Source organism: Phodopus roborovskii, unplaced genomic scaffold (genome assembly GCF_943737965.1).
Source record: "Phodopus roborovskii unplaced genomic scaffold, PHOROB, whole genome shotgun sequence".
NCBI lineage: Eukaryota > Metazoa > Chordata > Mammalia > Rodentia > Cricetidae > Phodopus > Phodopus roborovskii.
In genome coordinates, this window is record NW_026126563.1 from 20,875,688 (window position 1) to 20,895,742 (window position 20,055).

Below are 20,055 nucleotides of genomic sequence, written 5' to 3' on the forward strand. Positions count from 1 at the left end.
GATAGTATAAACGGACAACTCCTGGGGCCTGTAGTCTCAGACAACAGATAGGGAACAGAGTATACAAAGACCTGAAACAAGGCCGAGGGAAGTGCCAAGATGGCAAGAAGCTATGGGAGAGGAGCGCCACAAGGCAGAGGGCTTTACAAAACAACTGGCCCCAGCAGCTGGAAAAGCTCTAGGTAGTGGCTGTAAGTTGAGCAGCAGGAATGGCTGCCAGGGCTCCCAGGATTAGCTGGTGAGTGCTGATCTGCTGCCATTCAAAACAGAGCAAAAGAACCCTCTGCTGACTGGTAGCAAGTCCAAGAAAGTCCACTGAAATAACATAGAGGATTCATTCAGCAAAGGCAAAACACAAAGGTTTATGCAGAATATTCTCTTTTGCTTAGAAAGTGGTGCTTGCATTTTCTGCTTATTCATTAATTGTTTTTGAGGAAAGAGGAAAAAAGAAAACAAACAAACAAACAAAAACAATAAAATGAGTTACTTCCCAAGAGGGTATGGGGAGAAACAGGGTAGACGGAAGCAGGAGAAAGCCAGACCTGTGGCAGCCTTGCTGGGCTTTGCCCTTTAGACTCTGCACATTCAAACTGGCTAGCAAACACTGTATCCTTTAGAAAACCGCGCTCTTCACAGCAGAGACGTGCAGTAGAATCTGAGTGAGATGTCTCCATGTGTATTATAGAACAAAATAAATAAGTATGCGGATGTTTGGGAGTCACAGCATTTCGGACTGGTGTGTGTAGGCTGTTTCTTTCTGTTAAGCTTGGTGAGCTGAGTTTGATCCCAGGAGCCCACACGATGGGAGGAGAGAAGTGATTCCTGCATGTTTTGTGTCTGATCTCCACACATGCACTGTGGTGAGCATATCCACCCATACATACAAATAACTTCATGTAATCAGAACTTAAAGAAGAAAGCTGCAGAGTTTCACTATGGAAGAAGAGGTAAAAATAAACATCATGTAGAACAGGAAGAATAAAAAAGAATTCCTTGCAGGCTGGTTTGGAATTAGAGATATCTGAAGACATTTACCAATACACACTCTGACAAAAGGACACACACACAGGCAGACATACACAGACAGACACATATACAGACAGACAGACAGACACACACACACACACACACACACACACACACACACGCACGCACGCGCGCGCGCACACACACACACACACAGGCACACGGTGTCTCTCTCTCTCTGCCATTCTCTCTCCTTATGTCCCAAACCCAGCACCCAACAGGAATCAGGGCTCATTGAAGAAATAACAACTTTAGGGTTAGCTGGGGGTACAGGATGACGTGGGAACCCTGTTGTGACAGGAAACAGTACTTATAAGATGTTGAGGATATGTCCAGAGATGGCGTGACTTAGCTCCCACTGACAAAATCTGGGACCAATTGAGGATCATAATAAATATAACATAATAAATTACAATCTACCAGATGAAATAGGACAACATTTATTCTGGCTGCAAAAACCACAAACACATGAAAACGAAGAGATGGTAGAGGTCAGCAAAGGTGGAGGAATAGTGGGAATGGAGAAGTCTCGGCTTGGCCATCGCCACAATCATTAATGGGTGGGTGATAAACAGAAAAGTCGGAAGAAAGAGCAGGTCATCCAAGGACCAACTGCTGGTTACCAGCTGCTGGGAGGAGGAGACATTTTCTCCAGTGGTATAGCCACTGACAAGCTGCCCACAAGCCAGTAAATAACTCACATCGATGCTCATGCAGGCAACCAGGATTAAGTACAGTGGGTCACCAGCAAAAAAGACAAATATGAAAGTGAGAAGACACTTGTTAGGAGAGCTCCAAGAGGGTGGGGGAAGGAGATAAAAGAGAATGATGGAGGGGAATATGGTAAAAATATATTAGATAAAGGTTTGAAATTATCAGAGAAAATAAAAATACTTAAAAAAAAAAACAAGTTTATATGTATGGCTTTAAACATCTTCCTCTAGAACAGTGGTTTGGCAAACTTTTTCTCCAAAAATATGTACATTATAATTCACAACAGTAGTCAGTTAAAGTTATGAAGTAGCAATGGGAATAATTTTATGGTTGGGGGGGGTCACCACAATATGAGAAACTGTAATAAAGTGTTGCAGCATTGGGAAGGTTGAGAACCATTGCTCTAGAATGATTATAACTTCAAGGAGTAAAAAGTGAATGATACACTGAAGAAACTAGACCAACCTTGACTGAAAACTCAGAAATAGTAACACCCAAGAGATGTATATTAGTTCTGTGCCCCGAGATGCTCCTGATTTACTATGCCAAGCTATGACTGGAATCTAGTCATGAGCCACCAGATACACTCAAACCGAGAGGCGTTCAGTTTTCTTCCTCCACTCTCTGTTGTGCAGGGATCTAACCTGGGGGTGGGTGTGTGTCAGCCAGGCAAGTGCTCTTCTACTGAACTATACCTCAGTCATTCGCCTGAGGGACAAAGAAAGGCTGAATGACTGTTTTAAAGTGAATAAGGAGAAATAAAAAAATAAATACAATTTAGTTACTAATGGTTGGCTGGCATACATTTTTTCTTTTTGCTATTCTCTATGTCTCACTACGTAGAAATTTGTAGAATTAAGTTTTTAAAAGAATATTTTAGTTTTATCTATGTGTGTCTATATGTAGATGCATGCGTGCATGTGTCTGCAGACCAGAAGGGGGTGTTGCGGGAGCTCCAGGTGCCTGTCAGTCCCCCGATGTGCTGGGGTCCTGGTACACTGGGTCCTGTGCAGGAGAAGTAGGTGCTTCTCAACAACTGGCCATCTCTCCAGCTCCAATCTTAAGTCTCCCTCCAGTTGATTCTCCTGGAGTTTTGAGATTCTGTCTCACATAAATGATGAAAACATTATCTTCAGCTTCTCAGTCTTCACCTGCTCTTTCTGATGACATGGGGTGGGGACTGAGTGCTTTATGCTGCTGGGGTTTCACACGACTGCGCTCAGCATTTCCATATTCAACTATGAGAAATACACTAGCCCGACACACAAGTAATTCACCACACAAGTAATTCACTTCCCAATTTTGATTTTCTAAATCTTCTACAAAGAAATTATTTTCTCAATCAATTGCTATTTCAGCATCCAGCAATATAACCATGATTCTTTCTGTTTTTATTTCAGTGTACTGCTTTATGACACCAGCAGTAGATTCCCAAGTTCTAAGAAGACTACATGCTTGACACAATTTATAGATCATGGTGCACCTCTGACAATACTGTATGATTCTCTTCGATAGTGTCACTTTGTGGTTTATAGACTTTAGTCACAGGGGAGAACGGCCTACAGTTTTATTAGTTTGTCTCTATCAGGTCTGGGCATCAGGTTTAACGTTCATCGAGACTGAACTTTTTCTTCACCAATAAAAAGTGTCTGCCTGAAGTGATCGATGATGTTCACACTGCTTCCCGAGTAGCAAATGTCAGTGTGCATTTACAGAAACTAGGCAGAGACATCTCTGTAAATAAGTTATCATTACAAGTCCTTTCTATGTAACGTTAATCGCTGGAATAAGCAATTTGTCAATCAACATTAGTACCATAAAAAACAAACAACTCTGGCGTTTCCATGGTGAAGCGGATTTCCCAGGAGTCGCTGTAAATACCTGATGCTGACACGATCTTATTTTAATGGTGCTTCATGTAAGGGTTTAAAGTCCATTTGGGGTGACTCATAGGAGTATTTCTGTGTTTTAAAGACTAGTATGGTTTTCTTTTGTGTCAATATTCATCTACCTTCCCTCAATGGATTCTTGTATGATGGAGTGACGAACATTCATGTGAAATAATTTCCGACTGTTCAAGAAGCTGCATATAACAGTTTCTACGAGCCCAACACTAAGCATCTGCTAACAACTGATATGATTGTACTATATCTGTGCTCATGTACAGGGGCATGTGTGTATGTCCATGGATGCACATGCATGCGTGGGAGCATGTCGGGAGAGCAGAGGTCAGCCTCAGGTGTTGCTCCTGAGGAGAGACTCATTGGTACCTGAGACTAGGCAGGCTGGCCAGCAGTCCCCAGGGATCTTTGCATCAGCATATGCCATCACACCTGGCTTTTACATGAATACTAGGGATCAAGTTCAGTTCTTCATGATCGCACAGCACACACATGACTCAATGAACCATCTCTTTAGCCTCAACTCTCTTTTTCTTCAGGATCTGTAGCTTCAGGGCTTCAGTCATCTTATTTGCTTGACTTTGGTCTCAGGAATTCTCCACTATTCATTTGAACTTTTAACATATATCTATGGCTTTTAATTTCAGCTAGCACCTAGTTAAACTTACAACCATACATGCACTTCAAAGGTCAGCAAATTGCTACTGTTGATGGTGGAAATCCAGCCTACCATCTGACTTCATGAGGACACTGTCACACCAATCCCTCTACATTTATTTAGTCCAGGGCTGCTTCGTCCTGACAATGTCAGTTTTCAGTATTGGCAAGCAGCTACATTATCCACAAACTCTAAATACGTATCATGTTCTTTTCTTGCCAATCATAGAAGAGACCATGGCCTTTGGGATTTGATTGGTACAATACTACTAGTTAACACAACCATGAAACCACAAGATGAGTTTGAACCCTGCCTGAAACAGGAAGTAACTCAAGACAAAGTGCATAACCTTTTAGTGCCTCTTTCTTCACCTGTATTTGTTCTGCTGGCTAAATGAACAACTACCCATAGTTCTTGGCATGGGGAGGCACTCAATAAACAAAGGCAGCAGAACCATTCCTTTTTTCAAGAACACTTGACTTATTGTGCATCACATTCACCTTTCATATCCCTGTATTTTCACACGGGTAAGTTTCCATCCACTACTGTTTTCAAGCCCAAACTCCTATCTCTAAGCCTTATCTGGATTGAAGAGAGCGCAATGTGTTACCCAGGAATAAAACTTAATGTCAGAATAGAGCCTGGTGTATCATTACAGACATATCCCAGAGGAAATGAGTCAAAATTTCCTGATTTAGAACAGACTGGTGTGTGAAAAACTCTCAGCTTAATCGCTACACTTCCTTCTTAGGCTTCTGAAAAACTCAGGGGTTCTGAAGATGTGGTGTTCATGATTTTGAGGCTCTCTCTATGTCTTTCTCTTTCACTCATGTAACAAGCTATCCTCCGTTAGTATTCAGGCAATCAGTAATGCCCCTCAAACATGAAGAAATAAAAAAACCTTGCTCTCATTATCTCCCCTCTCCCACATAGTACAGAGGACTAAACCCAGAACTTTGTGGATGCTAGGCAAGCACGCTACCATGGCACCCCTCCCCCCATCTGCAACGCATATGTTCCTATGCAATTAATTTGCTGCGACTACTTTTCCCTAACTTACCTTTAAAAACACACACTTTGTAGAATGAAGAAATTATAGAAGTGCCCTCCATGAAATGCACTGAAAGAGGGTGTCAGCCAGCATCAGAGACACAGGGCAGACAGGGCATGCACAGATTAAACAGAGCGAAGCTTTCCTTAGTAAATGTCACTATCTGGGCACACCGGACACTTCTGCCTCTACTGTGTCTGGGCACTCAGTAAGTCTGCCCTCTTTCCACACATAAACGCACAGAGCATGTAATTCTGTCCCTCCCACTCTGATGCCATCAGGAATGCCAGCAATTAGTTCTGCATAAGTTATGACACTAACAGACCTGTGGTCGCTGCCTGGGACAGAGAAGGAATCTCACAGAGAAATGCTCTTCCTCTGGCCTCTGAGTCTGTCATCTTCTTAGGTTTCTGTGCATGTGATTTATTTGCCTAATTTCTTTCCTTTAATTTTTTTTTTTAAGTGCAAAAGAAACAGTGTGCTCTGTCTAAGTGCTTTGGTATGTGAGCCTGGTTAACATTTCCAGTTTCAATGTTTCCTGAGAGGAAGTAATTCAAAGTGTGTTATCTAAACAGCTCTAATAGGTCTAATCCAGGAAATGAGCAGGCTTTTACAGCTCATAATGCCACTCAGAATTAATACCCCACGTCACTCTAAACCACTGATGTAAAGTGTACATGGGTACAGACACAACATAACATTCTCTCTCTCTCCCTCTCCCTCTGCAGTAGGCAACGTGCCTCTAACAATCAAACAATGAAACAGAAGTGCCAAAACAGCAGCAACAAGAAGGTCAACTTAACTTGCAGTTTCTTAATGAAGATCTAAGTTAAGAGAGACCATGGGGTTGGAGTCCTTTGAAGTTACGCTTATGAAGCAATAAAGCTTTGCTTCAATAAAGTTATCCAATTCTCAATAACAGTGATTGAGCTCACAAATATGTGTAGATTAAACACACAATGTTTGATATCCCAAACTACAAATCCAACTGTCTTCTCTGTCTTCTGGGAAAATGGCAACTAGTGCTTTAAGAGTTAAGATAAGTGTTGATCGTGTGTGTGATCGTGTGTGTGTGTGTGTGTGTGTGTGTGTGTGTGTGTGTGTAAGAGCTAGGAGAGGGATGGCAAGCACAGGTACTGGCTTTAGTGGTGATGACATGGCAGACGGCTTGCCAACTGGCAGTTGCCCAGAGGAGCTCACAAAGCCTCAGCAAACAGAAAAAGCATCAAGTGGTCTTCAAACACTAAAATAATCAAGCTTGCAACTGTACCCCGTTTATCATCCTCCACTGGTCTCGACAATATATGTCATCTGACTCACTCTAAGGAAACCATGTGATTTCTAAAAGCAGCAAACAAAACTTGGCTGTGTTTAAAACTTGTTATCTCAGAATCTCCCCTTTCCACCTGATAAAACTACGTCAAAAGCATAGCCATCACCTCTGACCTCTGTGTGCGGAGCCAAGAACAAGGCTGTGGGCTGAGGAGGCTCTCAGTGATCACCGGTAAGGTGTGTCACTCTGCGAGGTTTGGAAGAAAAGCCAGTGTGGTCTTCTGTGCTAATCAAAACACTGTCAAATGTGGTTCCCCACTCCAGCCCAGCAGACCAGAGACAGGAAGGAAAACTGGACAAGGACGTATTAGGGCAGGTGTCGTAACAGACACAGGGGCATCACACGACTTAGAGGAGAGGACCGTAAGATACTGAGTTATCAGGATGGAGGGGCTGCCTAAGGCAGAAGTTAAACATCTCCAGAGATTCCAGAGCAGGAGATGAAGGTAGGTTTGGATTTCCTTAATTTTAAAAGGCAGAAAAGGCTAATATAAGAGACTGAAAGGGAATCTCACTCACTTTGGTAAGCACTTTGTTAAAATTCACAGTCACCCTGAATGTTGGTTGTCTAGATTACCCAGGCTCCAAGATTCTGGAGAAAAATGCTGGAGCAAATCAGCCATAACCTATTTAGACCGGTGCCATGATCAGATGCTTAAAACACAAGGGCACTGGGTCTCTGAATTATCCAGCCAGTAACCTGGATGCCATTTTAAATTGGGAACGGTGAGCAGCACTGAACTGTTCTCCAAATGAAGTGACAATCATGTCCCTAAACTCACTAGGTAGCTGAGGATGACCTGAACTCATCCAGCGTATATCTGGTATATCTGTCCACATAGGCTGGGACTACAGGTGTGCACTACCACCTCCAGCCTGGAAGAAAGCGGATCAACTGCACGAGCTACTGGGACTATGGGATGCGTGCTCAGATTACAAGTAGCACACAGACAGAATGAGGCAGAGCACACGGGTGGCTGGGTGGACTAGGAGACCTGGAATCCATTCTAGATGTTGTTGACTGAATCATGAGGTCAACTAAGGCATTTGCTTCTTAGTTTTTCTGTTTGCTAAAGAGAAGACAGTAGGTGATGTCTAGAGAACCACCTTCGGACCTACAATCTATGGCTACAAGAAACTCAAACTGCTCGCCCTGCTGGATTGTTTACCGTATTTTAATATTTGATTCTTGAGCACATGCATTAGTATCAAGAAATTATCAACTAGTTCCTATGAGTCTTACATGATTGTTTACCTATGTAGAAAAGGTGCCCCCGGACAGCTTATCATTAATAGAATTAAGAGAAAAGGAAAGAATCTGTGATGACACAGACAGTTCTGGACACTTCACTAAGTCAAATAAGCTGGGCACAGGAAGACAAATATTGCATGTTCTCACTTTTATGTGGAAAACAAAAAAAAAAAAAAGTCAAACAAGTAGAGGGGACAGAACGGGTCATTCCCACAGGGTGGGGGTTGGGGATGCTGAGCTGTTGATCAAAGGTACAACATTCCAGCTGGGTAGGAGGGAAGGAATACAAGCTGGATGGATGCCTACCATTTCACAACCACGCCTAGCACCAACTGTACCTTATAAGTGGATGTAATTATTTGTACCTTTCTAAAAAAATAGAAATCCCAAGATCCTCCTCTCCACACTATAGCAGGTCTATTGCTTGGCAAGGACCCCTGTCATGGCTAGTTTGTCAGCTTAACACAGGTTAGGGACTCTCAATTGTGAAAATGTCTTCATAAGATATACCTGTAGGCAAGTCTGTAGGACATTTTCTTGACTGATGATTGATGTGGGAGGCCCAGCTTATGGCGGGCTGTATCACCCTTGGGCTGGTGGTCCTAGGTGGTATAAGAAAACAGGATGAACAAGCCATGGGGAGCAAGTCAGTAAGCAGCCCTCTTCCATGGCATCTGCAATAGCTCCTGCCTCTAGGTTTCTGCCTCGAGTCCTCCTCAATGCCTAGATGATAGACTACAAGCTGTAAGAGGAAATAAACACTTTCTTTTTCTTCATTCTTAAACAACGAAAGCTATCTCATAGCAACCATCCTAGCCCTCCAACTCTTACAGTGTTTCTGCCCTCTCTTCCACCATGTTCCCTGAGTCTTAGGCATGGAATTGTGTTGATGTACCAGTTGGTGCTGGACACTCCTTGATCACTTATTCTCTACCTTTTGACTATTGTGCACCTCTGTATAGCCTCTGCCTGCTTAAAAAGAAAAAAAAAAAGACTTCCTTCTTTGATGAGGGATGAGAGCTATACTTATCTGTGGATGTAAGGATAAGTACAAAAAATTCAGTTAAAAACTATACTGATTTTGGAAAGTGGTAGTGTAGGTTTCTCCTTTAAGGCCCAGGATCTCTCTTGTCATGGGTGGTTGGCTAAGTTTACGGAACCAAGTTATACATTCCCTCCATCCCATTGAGTGCATGGTAAGTTCATTTAGGCAGCTGTCATCCTCAAGAATACATATGCATGCCACTGTTACAGCACTGTGGCTATCTTGCCATGTTGGTCATTGTTAGGGTTCACAGGCTTTACAGCTTGTAGGAGTATTGATTACTTCTCTGCTTGGCAGCTGGCATAGCTGAAGTTGTTTTTAATTGTAGTGTTCCACCACAGCAACAGAAACCCGAGTTAAGATACCTCGGATGTAGCCAGTCCTAAACACAATAATCAGAAGGTCCTTCTAAGAGGTCTGGGCAAGCAGAAAGGGTGACTGTCTACATCTGAGCAAAACTTCACATGTCTGAGTGGGTCACTTTCCTTATTTGAGGCAATGCAAACTTGTAGTTTTGCCTTTGGGGAAATGTCAGTTGAGACAGCTGAAAGCCGGACCTCACCGGCTAGAGCCAAAAGCAGGATAGCATCCAGTTTGGAGCAGTAGTGTCCTCTTAGATGTGAAGAATGCAATTTTAAAGCTTACGGAGGCAGCAGTGAAGACAGGAGAGCTGAGATCGAATGCCGGCTCAAAGCTGCCTTTCTTCCCCCATCCCTCTCCAGATGCAGCAGTAAGGACAGAGTGCGAATTAAAACCTAATTGGTTAGTCATTATTTTGATGGCAAGAATGCATGTGTGGGAAAATTTCTCATCAGCACTGGGCTGAGTTTGAAAGGCTGAAGACATTTCAAATAATTCACTAGCTATTAGTGTAATGTCTCCTAAAGATATTGGACTATAAGGGGTAATTTTGAATAAGTGACAAAAACTAGCTTCTCTAGATGGAGTGCTTAATGAAGACAATGGCTATGAAGTATTAAATAAAGCAAAAGTGAAATCATGTGTGGGGGAATTCTTCTAAAATGAGAAACAATTTAGTATGATTGAATGTTCTGCAACAGCGACTGGCAGGTTTTTCCTGTGGCTTTGGGAGCCACAGGGTCTCTGTGGCACTGCTGCTGAGTGACAGAAAGCACAGCCAACATGTAAACAGACAGGGCTGTGCTCCATACAATATAGAAACATATACAGAAGCATGGGGCTGTCCATCGCCCATGGCTCACTAGTCCCCCACACAGACATTTAAACAGGACTGCACTGCATGGTTTCATTCTTACAACACGTGTCTAAGGTGGGCAGTCTCACTCCATTGTGCAGGTGAAGACCCTGAGAGCCGCAGGGGTTACACAATGTGTCTGTGGTTACACTTACTGTCTGTGGGTCAGGCTGTAAACCCGGTACCTGAGCAACTCCACAGCCTTACAGGTCTTCAGATCACACTGGCTTTATTTAAAGAGAGACATATGGGCTGAATATAGTCATATGGCTGTTGTAAAAGAAAAGATTTATTTTGATTTTTCAGGTGTGTGTGTGTATGCACATGCATGTGTGAAGGCAGGAGCTCTCAGAGGAGAGGATGCCCGATGTTCCAGGAGCTTCTGAGCTGACTGAGGTGGTTAATTAGAACTGAACTTGGGTCCTCTGCAAAAAGAGTGTGCACTCTTAATTGCTGAGCCATCTCTCCAAGATCAGGCTTGTGCTTTCCAGAGGACCTGGATTTGGTTCCCATCACTAGCAGTTTACGACCTCCTGTGACTTCAGTTCCAGAGGTTTGACTCCCATTTCTGGCCTACCTAGACACACACACACACACACACACACACACACACACACACACACTAATAAAAATGTTTATCATGGAGACCTAAAGCTGATAAAGGGAAAAATATGTTGAAGGCAGGTGGGGATGCTCTTCTAAAGACATGAACACTTTAGTTCTTGTTTTCCAGACAGGGTCTCACATAACCCCGGCTGACTCTGAGCTGTGACTGAGCATAATCTTGAACTTCTGATTCTCCTGCCTCCACCTCTCTTGAGCTGTGATGACAGGTATGCACAACCATGTCAAGCTTTGTATGGTTCAGTTGCTCATTTATCCTGGAAACCTGGCTTTGAGGACACCACAGTTCCCTTCTGGCATTTACCTCACTGAGGGCTCATTTCTTTCTCCTCTCCTGGACGCTCTGGTGCTCCAGGTCTCGGCCTGAGCCCTCTGATCTCTAAGTTATGGTTTTTCAGCCTGGGTCTTCATGCTGTTTTGGAATGGACAACTCTTCATTGCTATCCACGGTGAATTCTCAGGAGCATCCTGGCCTTTACATACTGGGTACCAGGAACATCCTCTGTACCATAATCATGACAAAGTTACATACAGACACTTCCAGTGTGTCCCAGGAAAAAATTACCAGCCACTGAGGGCAGCTGTTGCAGGTCAATACAACTAGACCCAGGGTTTCAAATACCCTCCAAAGGTGAGGGGCAGTACATGTACACCCCAACTTCAACCTTTCTCCAAGCTTGAAATCTGTGTAGCCGCATTTTTACATGGAGCTAGGATAAACATTGGTTTATTTAGTGTCTTCCTTTTCTAGGCTGTCTGCCCAAAGACGGGCACTTGCATACTCATTGCGAGCAGTCCTGGACAGACAGTAGGAGTTCTAAATACATTTGGTAGTTAACCAGCTCAATACACATGCAAACCCATTTTGTGCAGTTCACCAATGATAGGGCAATCAGGTCAATAATTTTAAATGCAGCAAGGTACCTTTTAAAGACAAGTTCCCTTTATCAATGTTAGGCTAGAAGAAATGCTTGGCAAGTGTGGTGGCACACCTATAGTCCCAGTTCCAGGCAGCTGAGGAGGGAGGATTGCTGTGAGCTCAAGGCCAGATTGAGCTGCATCCTGACACTTGGTATCAAGTATAAAATGAAACAAAGACACTTCATTTCTAAGTAAGTGTGGATAGCTATGGTACTATTCACTATGCTTACTTAATTAAAATTTTACTATAGTCTTAGACAAAAGACAGAACTAAGGTTGCTGTTCTTATGGATTGTTATTTTGCAGTGCTGAGGAGTAAACTTAGGGCCTAACACAGGCAAGGCAAGACTTTACTCCTGAGTTGTATTTCCAACCCTGTTATGTTAATATATTTGGTATTACTTCAAATTATTAAGAGTCCATTTCAATTTTGGATTCAATAAAAATGCATATTTATTTATGCATGTGAATATGTATGTATTTGGACAATTATGAAGCCAGTTACTCCTGAATTCATAACTATGAATAATTTCAGTCATGTTATCTTATTGGCCTAGTTTATGCCATTCTTTTTCTATTTTCATGTATGTGTATGCTGATGGGAGATGTCATTCTGTAAATATGTTTCTCATACTGGTTAATGAATTAAGTACTATTGGCCAATAGGAAAGGAAGATAGGAGGGACTAGGAGACAAGGAGGAAAGAGGAAGTAGTAAGGAGGAGTCAAGATGGAGAGTCTGGAGAGAGCAGGACGCCAGCTGGTTCTCCGGTAAGACCATGTGGAAATACATAGATAAACAGAAATGGGTTAATACTTAAGACAGAGCTAGCCGATAAGAAACAAATAACTGGCCAACAGAATTATATCAAATACAGAGTCTCTGTGTGTTATTTGGGGCTGGCGCGGCAGTGGTAGAAGACCAGTGGCAGGCGGAAAACCCCACTCCTTACAGTATGCAAACACACATGTGAATGCACATGTACATCTGGAGGCTTGAGTTTGATATAAAGAATTATCTATGACCATTTTCCTACCTGTTCACCTAGTCAGAAACTCTCAGTCAAATGCACAGCTCACCGATACGACTAGTCTTGATAATCAGGGATCAACTGTCTCTGCCTTCTGACACAGGAATCACTGGTGGGCTGCCATGCCCAGCTGGCATTTATGGAGGGTCTAGGGATCTGAACTCTGGCAAGTGCTTTAGCCATTGAGCTGCCTTCTTAGCACCTATTTCATTTTGAACTGGAAAATAAAGGGTGAAGTTTTTCTGTGTAGGTTTAACAGCTTCTGTTTGAGCCTAGATAATAGTGCTATTTTCATTTTGTCCTTTTTCCAGGAGATGCAATAAGCAAACATGGCATTCATTCCCTGCCCAAGTCTACACACAACACCAATATCATGTCTACCGTCAGTTAAAAACCATGATTCCCAGCACTGAACTTCAGTTTGGGTAGCAGTCGGCATTCCTATAGCTGAAGTCAATCCATTCACTAAGCACACAAATTCCTGTATATTTCATTATACAAATTTCCCAAGATTTTCTACCAATGGTTCTTTGAATAGAAGTGAACATTTTAATGAGTGATGCAAACTCAATGTGATGGTTCTTAAACTCTGTAAGTATTAAATAATTCTATAAATTATCAAATATCTATGCTTGTACAGCATGGAACTCAATCAAAACCTACTTAGCTCACGTTTCCCTCAAATTTGTGCCCTCAAACTTGTAGATGGCGTCTCTATTACACACACTTTTTTTGGTATTGTGTATGTTTGCTCATATGAATGTGTGATGGGGGATGTCCTTCTGTATGCTATGAATATATGTTTCCTTTATTGGTTGATTATCTTCCTCTGTCATTCTCTACCATATTTTTTTGAGCCAGGATCTCTCACTAAACATGGAAGTCACCCACTGGCTAGGCTGACCTGCCAACAAGTCTGGAAATTCTCCTGTCTGCCTCTCCAGCACTGGGATTACTGGCATGCACGGCCATGCTTATCTTTTATAGGGATGCTGGGGAATCAAACTCAGATGAGGTCCTTATGCCTACACAGCAAGCGTATTACTACTTAGCCATCTCCTCTGCCTGTCTTTAATGATTTACCACAATTTTTTTTTTTAAAAAAAAAGCTTCTAGAAAGATATCTTTTAAAATATCATATACAAGGAATTCTGTGAGTTCGAGGCCAGACTGAACTACATTACTGAGTTCTAGACTAATTAGGGCTATGTCTCACAAAATTTTACATGAGCAATCTGTGACCAAAAATAGAATGTTAATCTTAAAAGCCATAAAAGATTTTGTGCCTGACTTGTCACCACTTAGGAGATAAATTACTTTTAGAAAAGAATTTAAAAGTGTTACCTTGACTTTTACTTTTTCATTTAGCTAACTTGAAATGAAAGTTCTAAGGGGAAGGTTTAGACTTATTAAAACATGCAGGAAGTCAAGGTTGGCTTCCTGGGGCAGTTCAGTGGCAGCATTCAAACTGGTGTTGCTCAGTTCAACCCCCAACTCCATGCAACTTCAAAAACAAAACCAACCAGCAACAAAAAAACTAGATTTAATATTTTATGAATTAATGAATCTTAGTGAGTTAAAAATATGCTCTAATGAACATGGAGATAAAGGTTTGTTCTATTGATGGCTTATAGAGTGGGACACTGGAGAATTAAAAAACAAACAGACAGACATTTTGTATATAGTAGAAGATTTCACACAGCATAAAACCTCACTGAGTATAATAATAAAACTACAGAGGGCAGACCACAGTGACCGTCTTTCAGAACTGGGGAAGAATGGCTTGCCCTCCCCATTGTCATGGGCAGAACCATTTGTTTGCTTGGGAGCTACCTGGTCCTGTTTTTCCTGCGGAGTGTCCCACAGAGACAAAGATGCTGTCTTAGGCCAACCCCTCATAGCCTGATGTTCTAAGAAACAGGCATGCCGCCTCCTGACATTTGACCTGTTTATAGTCGTGTAAAAGGCTAACAGGAAATCCTTTCAGCGTGGACACTTGAAGGTGTTTGAGTGAGATTGTGGGTGCTGATGACAAAATGGAACAGGTGTGTGAATGGTATGACTGGATCCCATGTTGGAGGGCTCTGCTCCCCTAGCAAGTCTGGCCAGAGGAGCTCGCTCATATATGGGAGCACATGTCCCTTTGAGAGTAACAGGCCAAGGAAGCATGGCCAACACTAGGCTGTCTCTGGGCAGGGTTCTGAACATCAGGTTTCTCCGTACACAGCAATCCACAGTGAATGGAGGACACGTGTGCTGATCTCAGTGCAGGCGCTGGACACGAGCTGTGAGCTCTCCTGTTCCTCTTTGATTGTTTGTTTTTAATGGAATGTTGATATTTGATTCATCATAGGTCTTTTGCTTCTAAGAGTGGAAAACCCAGCATATCAGAGGCTCTGGTGAAAGAGCTGTTAGAGATTGGAGGATGAAGTTCAAGTTAAAAACATCTTTTATTTTCTTAGGAATTGTGATGCTTAATATTGTCTATGAACAAGACAGGATAAGAATCAGCTAGCAGACAAGATTCTGGGCTTGTCCATGAGGGAGTTTCTAGATTGGATTAACTGGCTAATCCATGGGCTGGAATCCCAGACTGAATGAGAGGAAAGGGAGCTGAGCATGGGAAGTCATCACTGTCTGCATCCTGCCTGTGATGTAATGAGGCCAGCTGCCTCGAACTCCAACCTGCTGCCATGACTTTCCCACCCCGATGGGACTGCCCCCTCAAGCTGTGAGCCAAAATAAATACCTCCTTCTTTAATGAGAAAAATGAACACAGCAATTTTACTTCTGAGATGAACAGTTTTAAGTTCTAATAAAAGACTGAGGTGATAAATACAGCGTGTGGATAGATGCTGGGTCATCCACTGAGATGGGTGGAGAATGTTCCTAGGAGGCACAGATGTGCACACCTAGTGTACCACACACTTGAATGTTACAGCATCTCAGTGAGGGTTAAGTGTCTGGTTCTTCTGAGCTACCTTCACGTTGAATGTAATTTCCTCCATGACGTACACACGTTCAGGAAATGCCTTGGCCACTTCCTCCACACTGTTGAAATACTGCACCGGCTCCTTTATATCCCGGTCTTGTTCCAGCAGCTTGAATTGTCCTAAAACACATGATAAGCAGAAGAGATGTAAGGTGTTTATGCTGGACAGCTGTCACCGTGGTGACAACATCCTCTTCTCTGTCGTAGACTGCTATTGATTAACATTTTAAAAAAAGGATGACCATATCCGAAGGTTTGGTTAAACTAGAATCTACACAAATTTTGAAAATCAGTGTGAAGATGAAAACAAATTGAATTTTGTCTTTTTCTGTTCATATTCAGGCTTTCTTATCAGGGCTCTAAAATTCTAAAATGTGTGTTTGTATGTCACTAGACCTCTAAGGGAAAACGTAGTCTGCTATATACAGTAGCTCCGTTTGTCTTTAGCAGTAAACTTACTTGTCATTTAGTTTTAATAACTATTAATACTACTTTCTAAAACTAAGGCCCTGTACCATGCCAGAATTAATATTTACGTTATTGTTCAGAACAGAATAAAATCAGGGCGGGCTGTAGCTCAGAGACAGCATCTGATATGAAAAGGGACAGCCAGGGCACGGGCAGTCCCCCGCCAGCTACAGTAGGGGCAGCAGTGCGAGCTGGACACAGCTCCCTAACCTGATTCAAGGTTTCCAGCTGGAGTGGGGGAGCAAGGTTGACAGAGGAGATGCAGGAGGTTCAAAGAGAGAAGACTGTCGTGCGCCTGTTGGGGACTTACGATGCAGTGTGACTGCTGAGCAACATTAAGTCACCACTGGGACTTCCTGGCTGAGAATTAAAAGTGAAGCCAGAGAGCACAAGGCAAGGGCAGGGGCACAGACACGGAATGGGAGGAGATTTAGATTTAGATTGTGCCACTGCTGTGAAACTGCCATCGAGTAGGAGTGTGTGTGTGTGTGTGTGTGTGTGTGTGTGTGTGTGTGTTGGAAGGGCTCTGGATATATGCCAGGGAGGGAACCCAATGCCTGTTCATGGACCTTTAGGTTGGGAAAGACACCAAAGCTCTTGGTGGGAAGGCAGAGTGACACTGAAGATGTAGTGGGATCAGCTGTTCTGATGTGGATAAGTTTGGACTCTGGAGGGAATTAGTTCAAAAGCTACAAAGGAGACTGCCTACTTAAAACACATCCCTTGGATGCTCTAGACAAGCTCACAAATGACTTTCTAGGAGCCAGCCCAGCCAAGGGATAGATTAGAATCATACTTGAAAGCATCTGAGACAAACGATCTCTATATCATGGGATCTCTATACCATGGGACAACAAAGCAGTTAGTTGTCCATGAGAATCAGAATGTATATTCATTTGCCAAAGATCTACAGAACACCTGACAGAGACTTCAGGTATTTGCCAATATTCCCAACTGCCTGCAATGGTGATTCATATTTTATAATTTATTGTATGGATAAGAAATTTACAGATTTAGAAGCTATCACGAAACAGTTCCATGAAAATCTGCAAATTTCACCTGCTCAAGTCTATGATTAAAGTTTAATTTGTGACTGGTGTTTTAGGGACTTGTATGCAACCCAAATACTCATAAAGTGGCTAGCAGCTACTCAAAATAGTTATGCATATTTTTTCTAGTAGCCATACTAGCACAAAGGAAAAAGTGAAGCCAATTTTATCAGCAGATTTGGGTTAAGTCAAAATTACACTGCATTAAAACATCACACACTTATTTCATACTCTTTTTGTACATGCATGTTTGTGTGTGGCTCACCAGGTGGCCAGCAAGCCCTTTTCTCTCCTTCCCAGCATGCTCTATTTTATCCAGTCTTTTATGTGGGCTCTGGGATTACATTCAGGGCCTCTAAGCACCACACCAACTGAGCCATTTCCCTAGTGTTTCCACTAAATCTCTTATATCCAATGTGTCTTATATCTTGACAAAGTAGACTATTGTGCTCATGAAATAGCAATATTTACAATTAAGATTTCCTTCCTTCCCTTATTCTTTCCTTCCTTCCTTCTCTCCTCCCTTCCTCCCTTCTCTCCCTGCTTGCCATGATACCTAGTATTCTGCTTTGTAGAAGGGTTGTTATGTGTTTCTGGGAATTAAACCCATGACCTCCTGTATACTATGCTAGTGCTCTTTGTAGAAGAATATCCTCAGTCCTTTTTTTCTTCCTTATGGTTTTGGGAACTGAATCTAGTGTGTGTGCACATGCCGAGCATGAGCTCCTCTGCCAAGCCATATACCTAGCCCTTGGTTTCTTCGTATAGCTTCCTCCATTCATTTCTCTCCCAGCATTCATTACCCTCCCAGCATCCATTTCTCTCCCAGCATGACTCTTCTTCTTCAGGCACTGTTGAGTCATCCTTCTATGGTGTCTATGACTTGGTAAGACTAATCTTCTCAAGTATAATTTAGCATTTAAGCACCACAGCCTGGCCTGTGCTTGTCACCCCATTGTCCAGGAGGGCCAGAAATGCACTCGTGTGGAGTTCCGATACCCAACACACACAGATGAGAGATAAGAAACAAATACAGCAGCAGCCAAATACTGCACAGCTTTTAACATCTGAACATACTCTACATCAGAAAAAGATTTTAGAATGCTTTTCAGATCATTTTGTATCGTTCTGATTTTCATGTTTGTCTCTGTGTATTTTAAGTACTCTCCTGTGATAGGCTACCTAACACTAATTAATTGTAGCTCTTAAAGTCTCCAAATGACTTCTAAATCTAAACTACTAAAACTTTACATATGCCTTCTTTCCTTCTGCAGTGTTATTTCTGAGACAGGGTCTTGCTGCGTAGCCTAGGCTGGCCCCGTGATCCTTTTGCCTCAGTTACCTGACTGTTAGAATCATATCTCCTCTTCGTGGGCTGAGTCACAGTATGCATGTGACTTCCTATTGCAGGGATTGGTGCAGATTTTGTAAATATTTTAGGTTCTACTAGCTAAGTGGCCTCTGGTGACAAAGTATAAAAGCAGACACTGGAAATTTACAATGAATGAGAGCAGCTGGGATCCCATCAGCCCACTTATAGAAGCAGGTGACAGGTCAGAGGTGGCCCTTGGGTCTGCTGACGTCTGTCCTATTGGACAGAGCAGAAAGTACAGACCAGGATAAGTTGCAAAATACATTAGAAAGAAAATGAACAGTGCTCTTATTCTACATCACTGAATAGTCACACTAAGGTCTCAGGAGATCTGAAACATGTCCTCAGCCGTCCGTGTCTCAGAATGGCAGCTTCCCTTTTACATGGGTATATAAAATAACATCCGTGAGCTGTAGATGTGAACTTATATTGGGATGATGATGTAAATAGCCAGCCACAGGATGCCTCCACCTTCTGCCTGTGCTCTATAGTTTTTACTTGGCTCCTACTATTTTTAAGAATGATACGATGGTGTCTGACTAGTTAGCCTGACATACTCTAAGGAAGATGCTAGGCTATGTCATTGGTTTACATCCTTTGTGATTCTGGGGCCTGAAAACTGGAACTTGTTACAGTCCAGCCATGCAGACTGGATGAGTTAAGGGCCCATCTCCTGCCAAAAGTAAAATCAATTTATACAACACATATTCCCACGACCCCCACACAGGGGAACTAATTCTCTAACAGACCATTTCATGAATAACACAGACTTTTGTGCCACCCAATAAAAACATGTGGAGGCTGTGGAAACATCTGTTCTGAGATGTTACTGTCAAGCTCTGTTCTTGGAGATGGAGGAAGCTGCATTGTCTTTCAACAGCTTTGATGATCTCATAAAACATCTCCATTGTGAGACCTGGTCCATCTGTGGTACCCTGAGACTCTCAGGAGCAATCCAACACCAAAGACATGCTCATTGATGAGAGTATAAATGACTCCAAGGTGATGTTTAGAAACCAGACTCACGTTTTAGTTCATGTGTTATTCCTGAAACTCTATTCCACAATTGACATGTTGACTAGGAGTATCATTTAAAAAATACTCATTTTTTAAAAAAAAGTCCCCCAAGGCAGACATACTGGATGAACTTCACAATGCACACTATAGTAAGCACAGTTGAGAGGCCCCAAGTCCTTCCCTTGGCATCTAAAATCTAGCACCCTTGTAATACCAAGGGACTATCCTACAACAACACATCTTTCCTTCCAGGGGAAGGTTGCTCCAGGGGAAGGTTGTTCCAGGGGAAGGTTGTGCCAGACATGGAAAACAGACACAAAACTTACTGATTAAGGAGAGGGAACAACAGTGATGCTGTAGCAGGGAGAGAGGGAAAGGGGTACACAT

General features: G+C 42.6%; 1 protein-coding gene across 1 annotated transcript in view; it reads right to left on the reverse strand.

Moving 5' to 3' along the window:
* The window catches only part of Garem1 (GRB2 associated regulator of MAPK1 subtype 1), a 161,556-nt gene that overhangs the window by 23,887 nt on the left and 117,614 nt on the right, over positions 1-20,055 (reverse strand). The window contains exon 3 of the mRNA XM_051202265.1: positions 15,752-15,882. Coding sequence (XP_051058222.1) covers positions 15,752-15,882 — 131 coding nt within the window. The remainder of the gene's footprint in view (positions 1-15,751; positions 15,883-20,055) is intronic.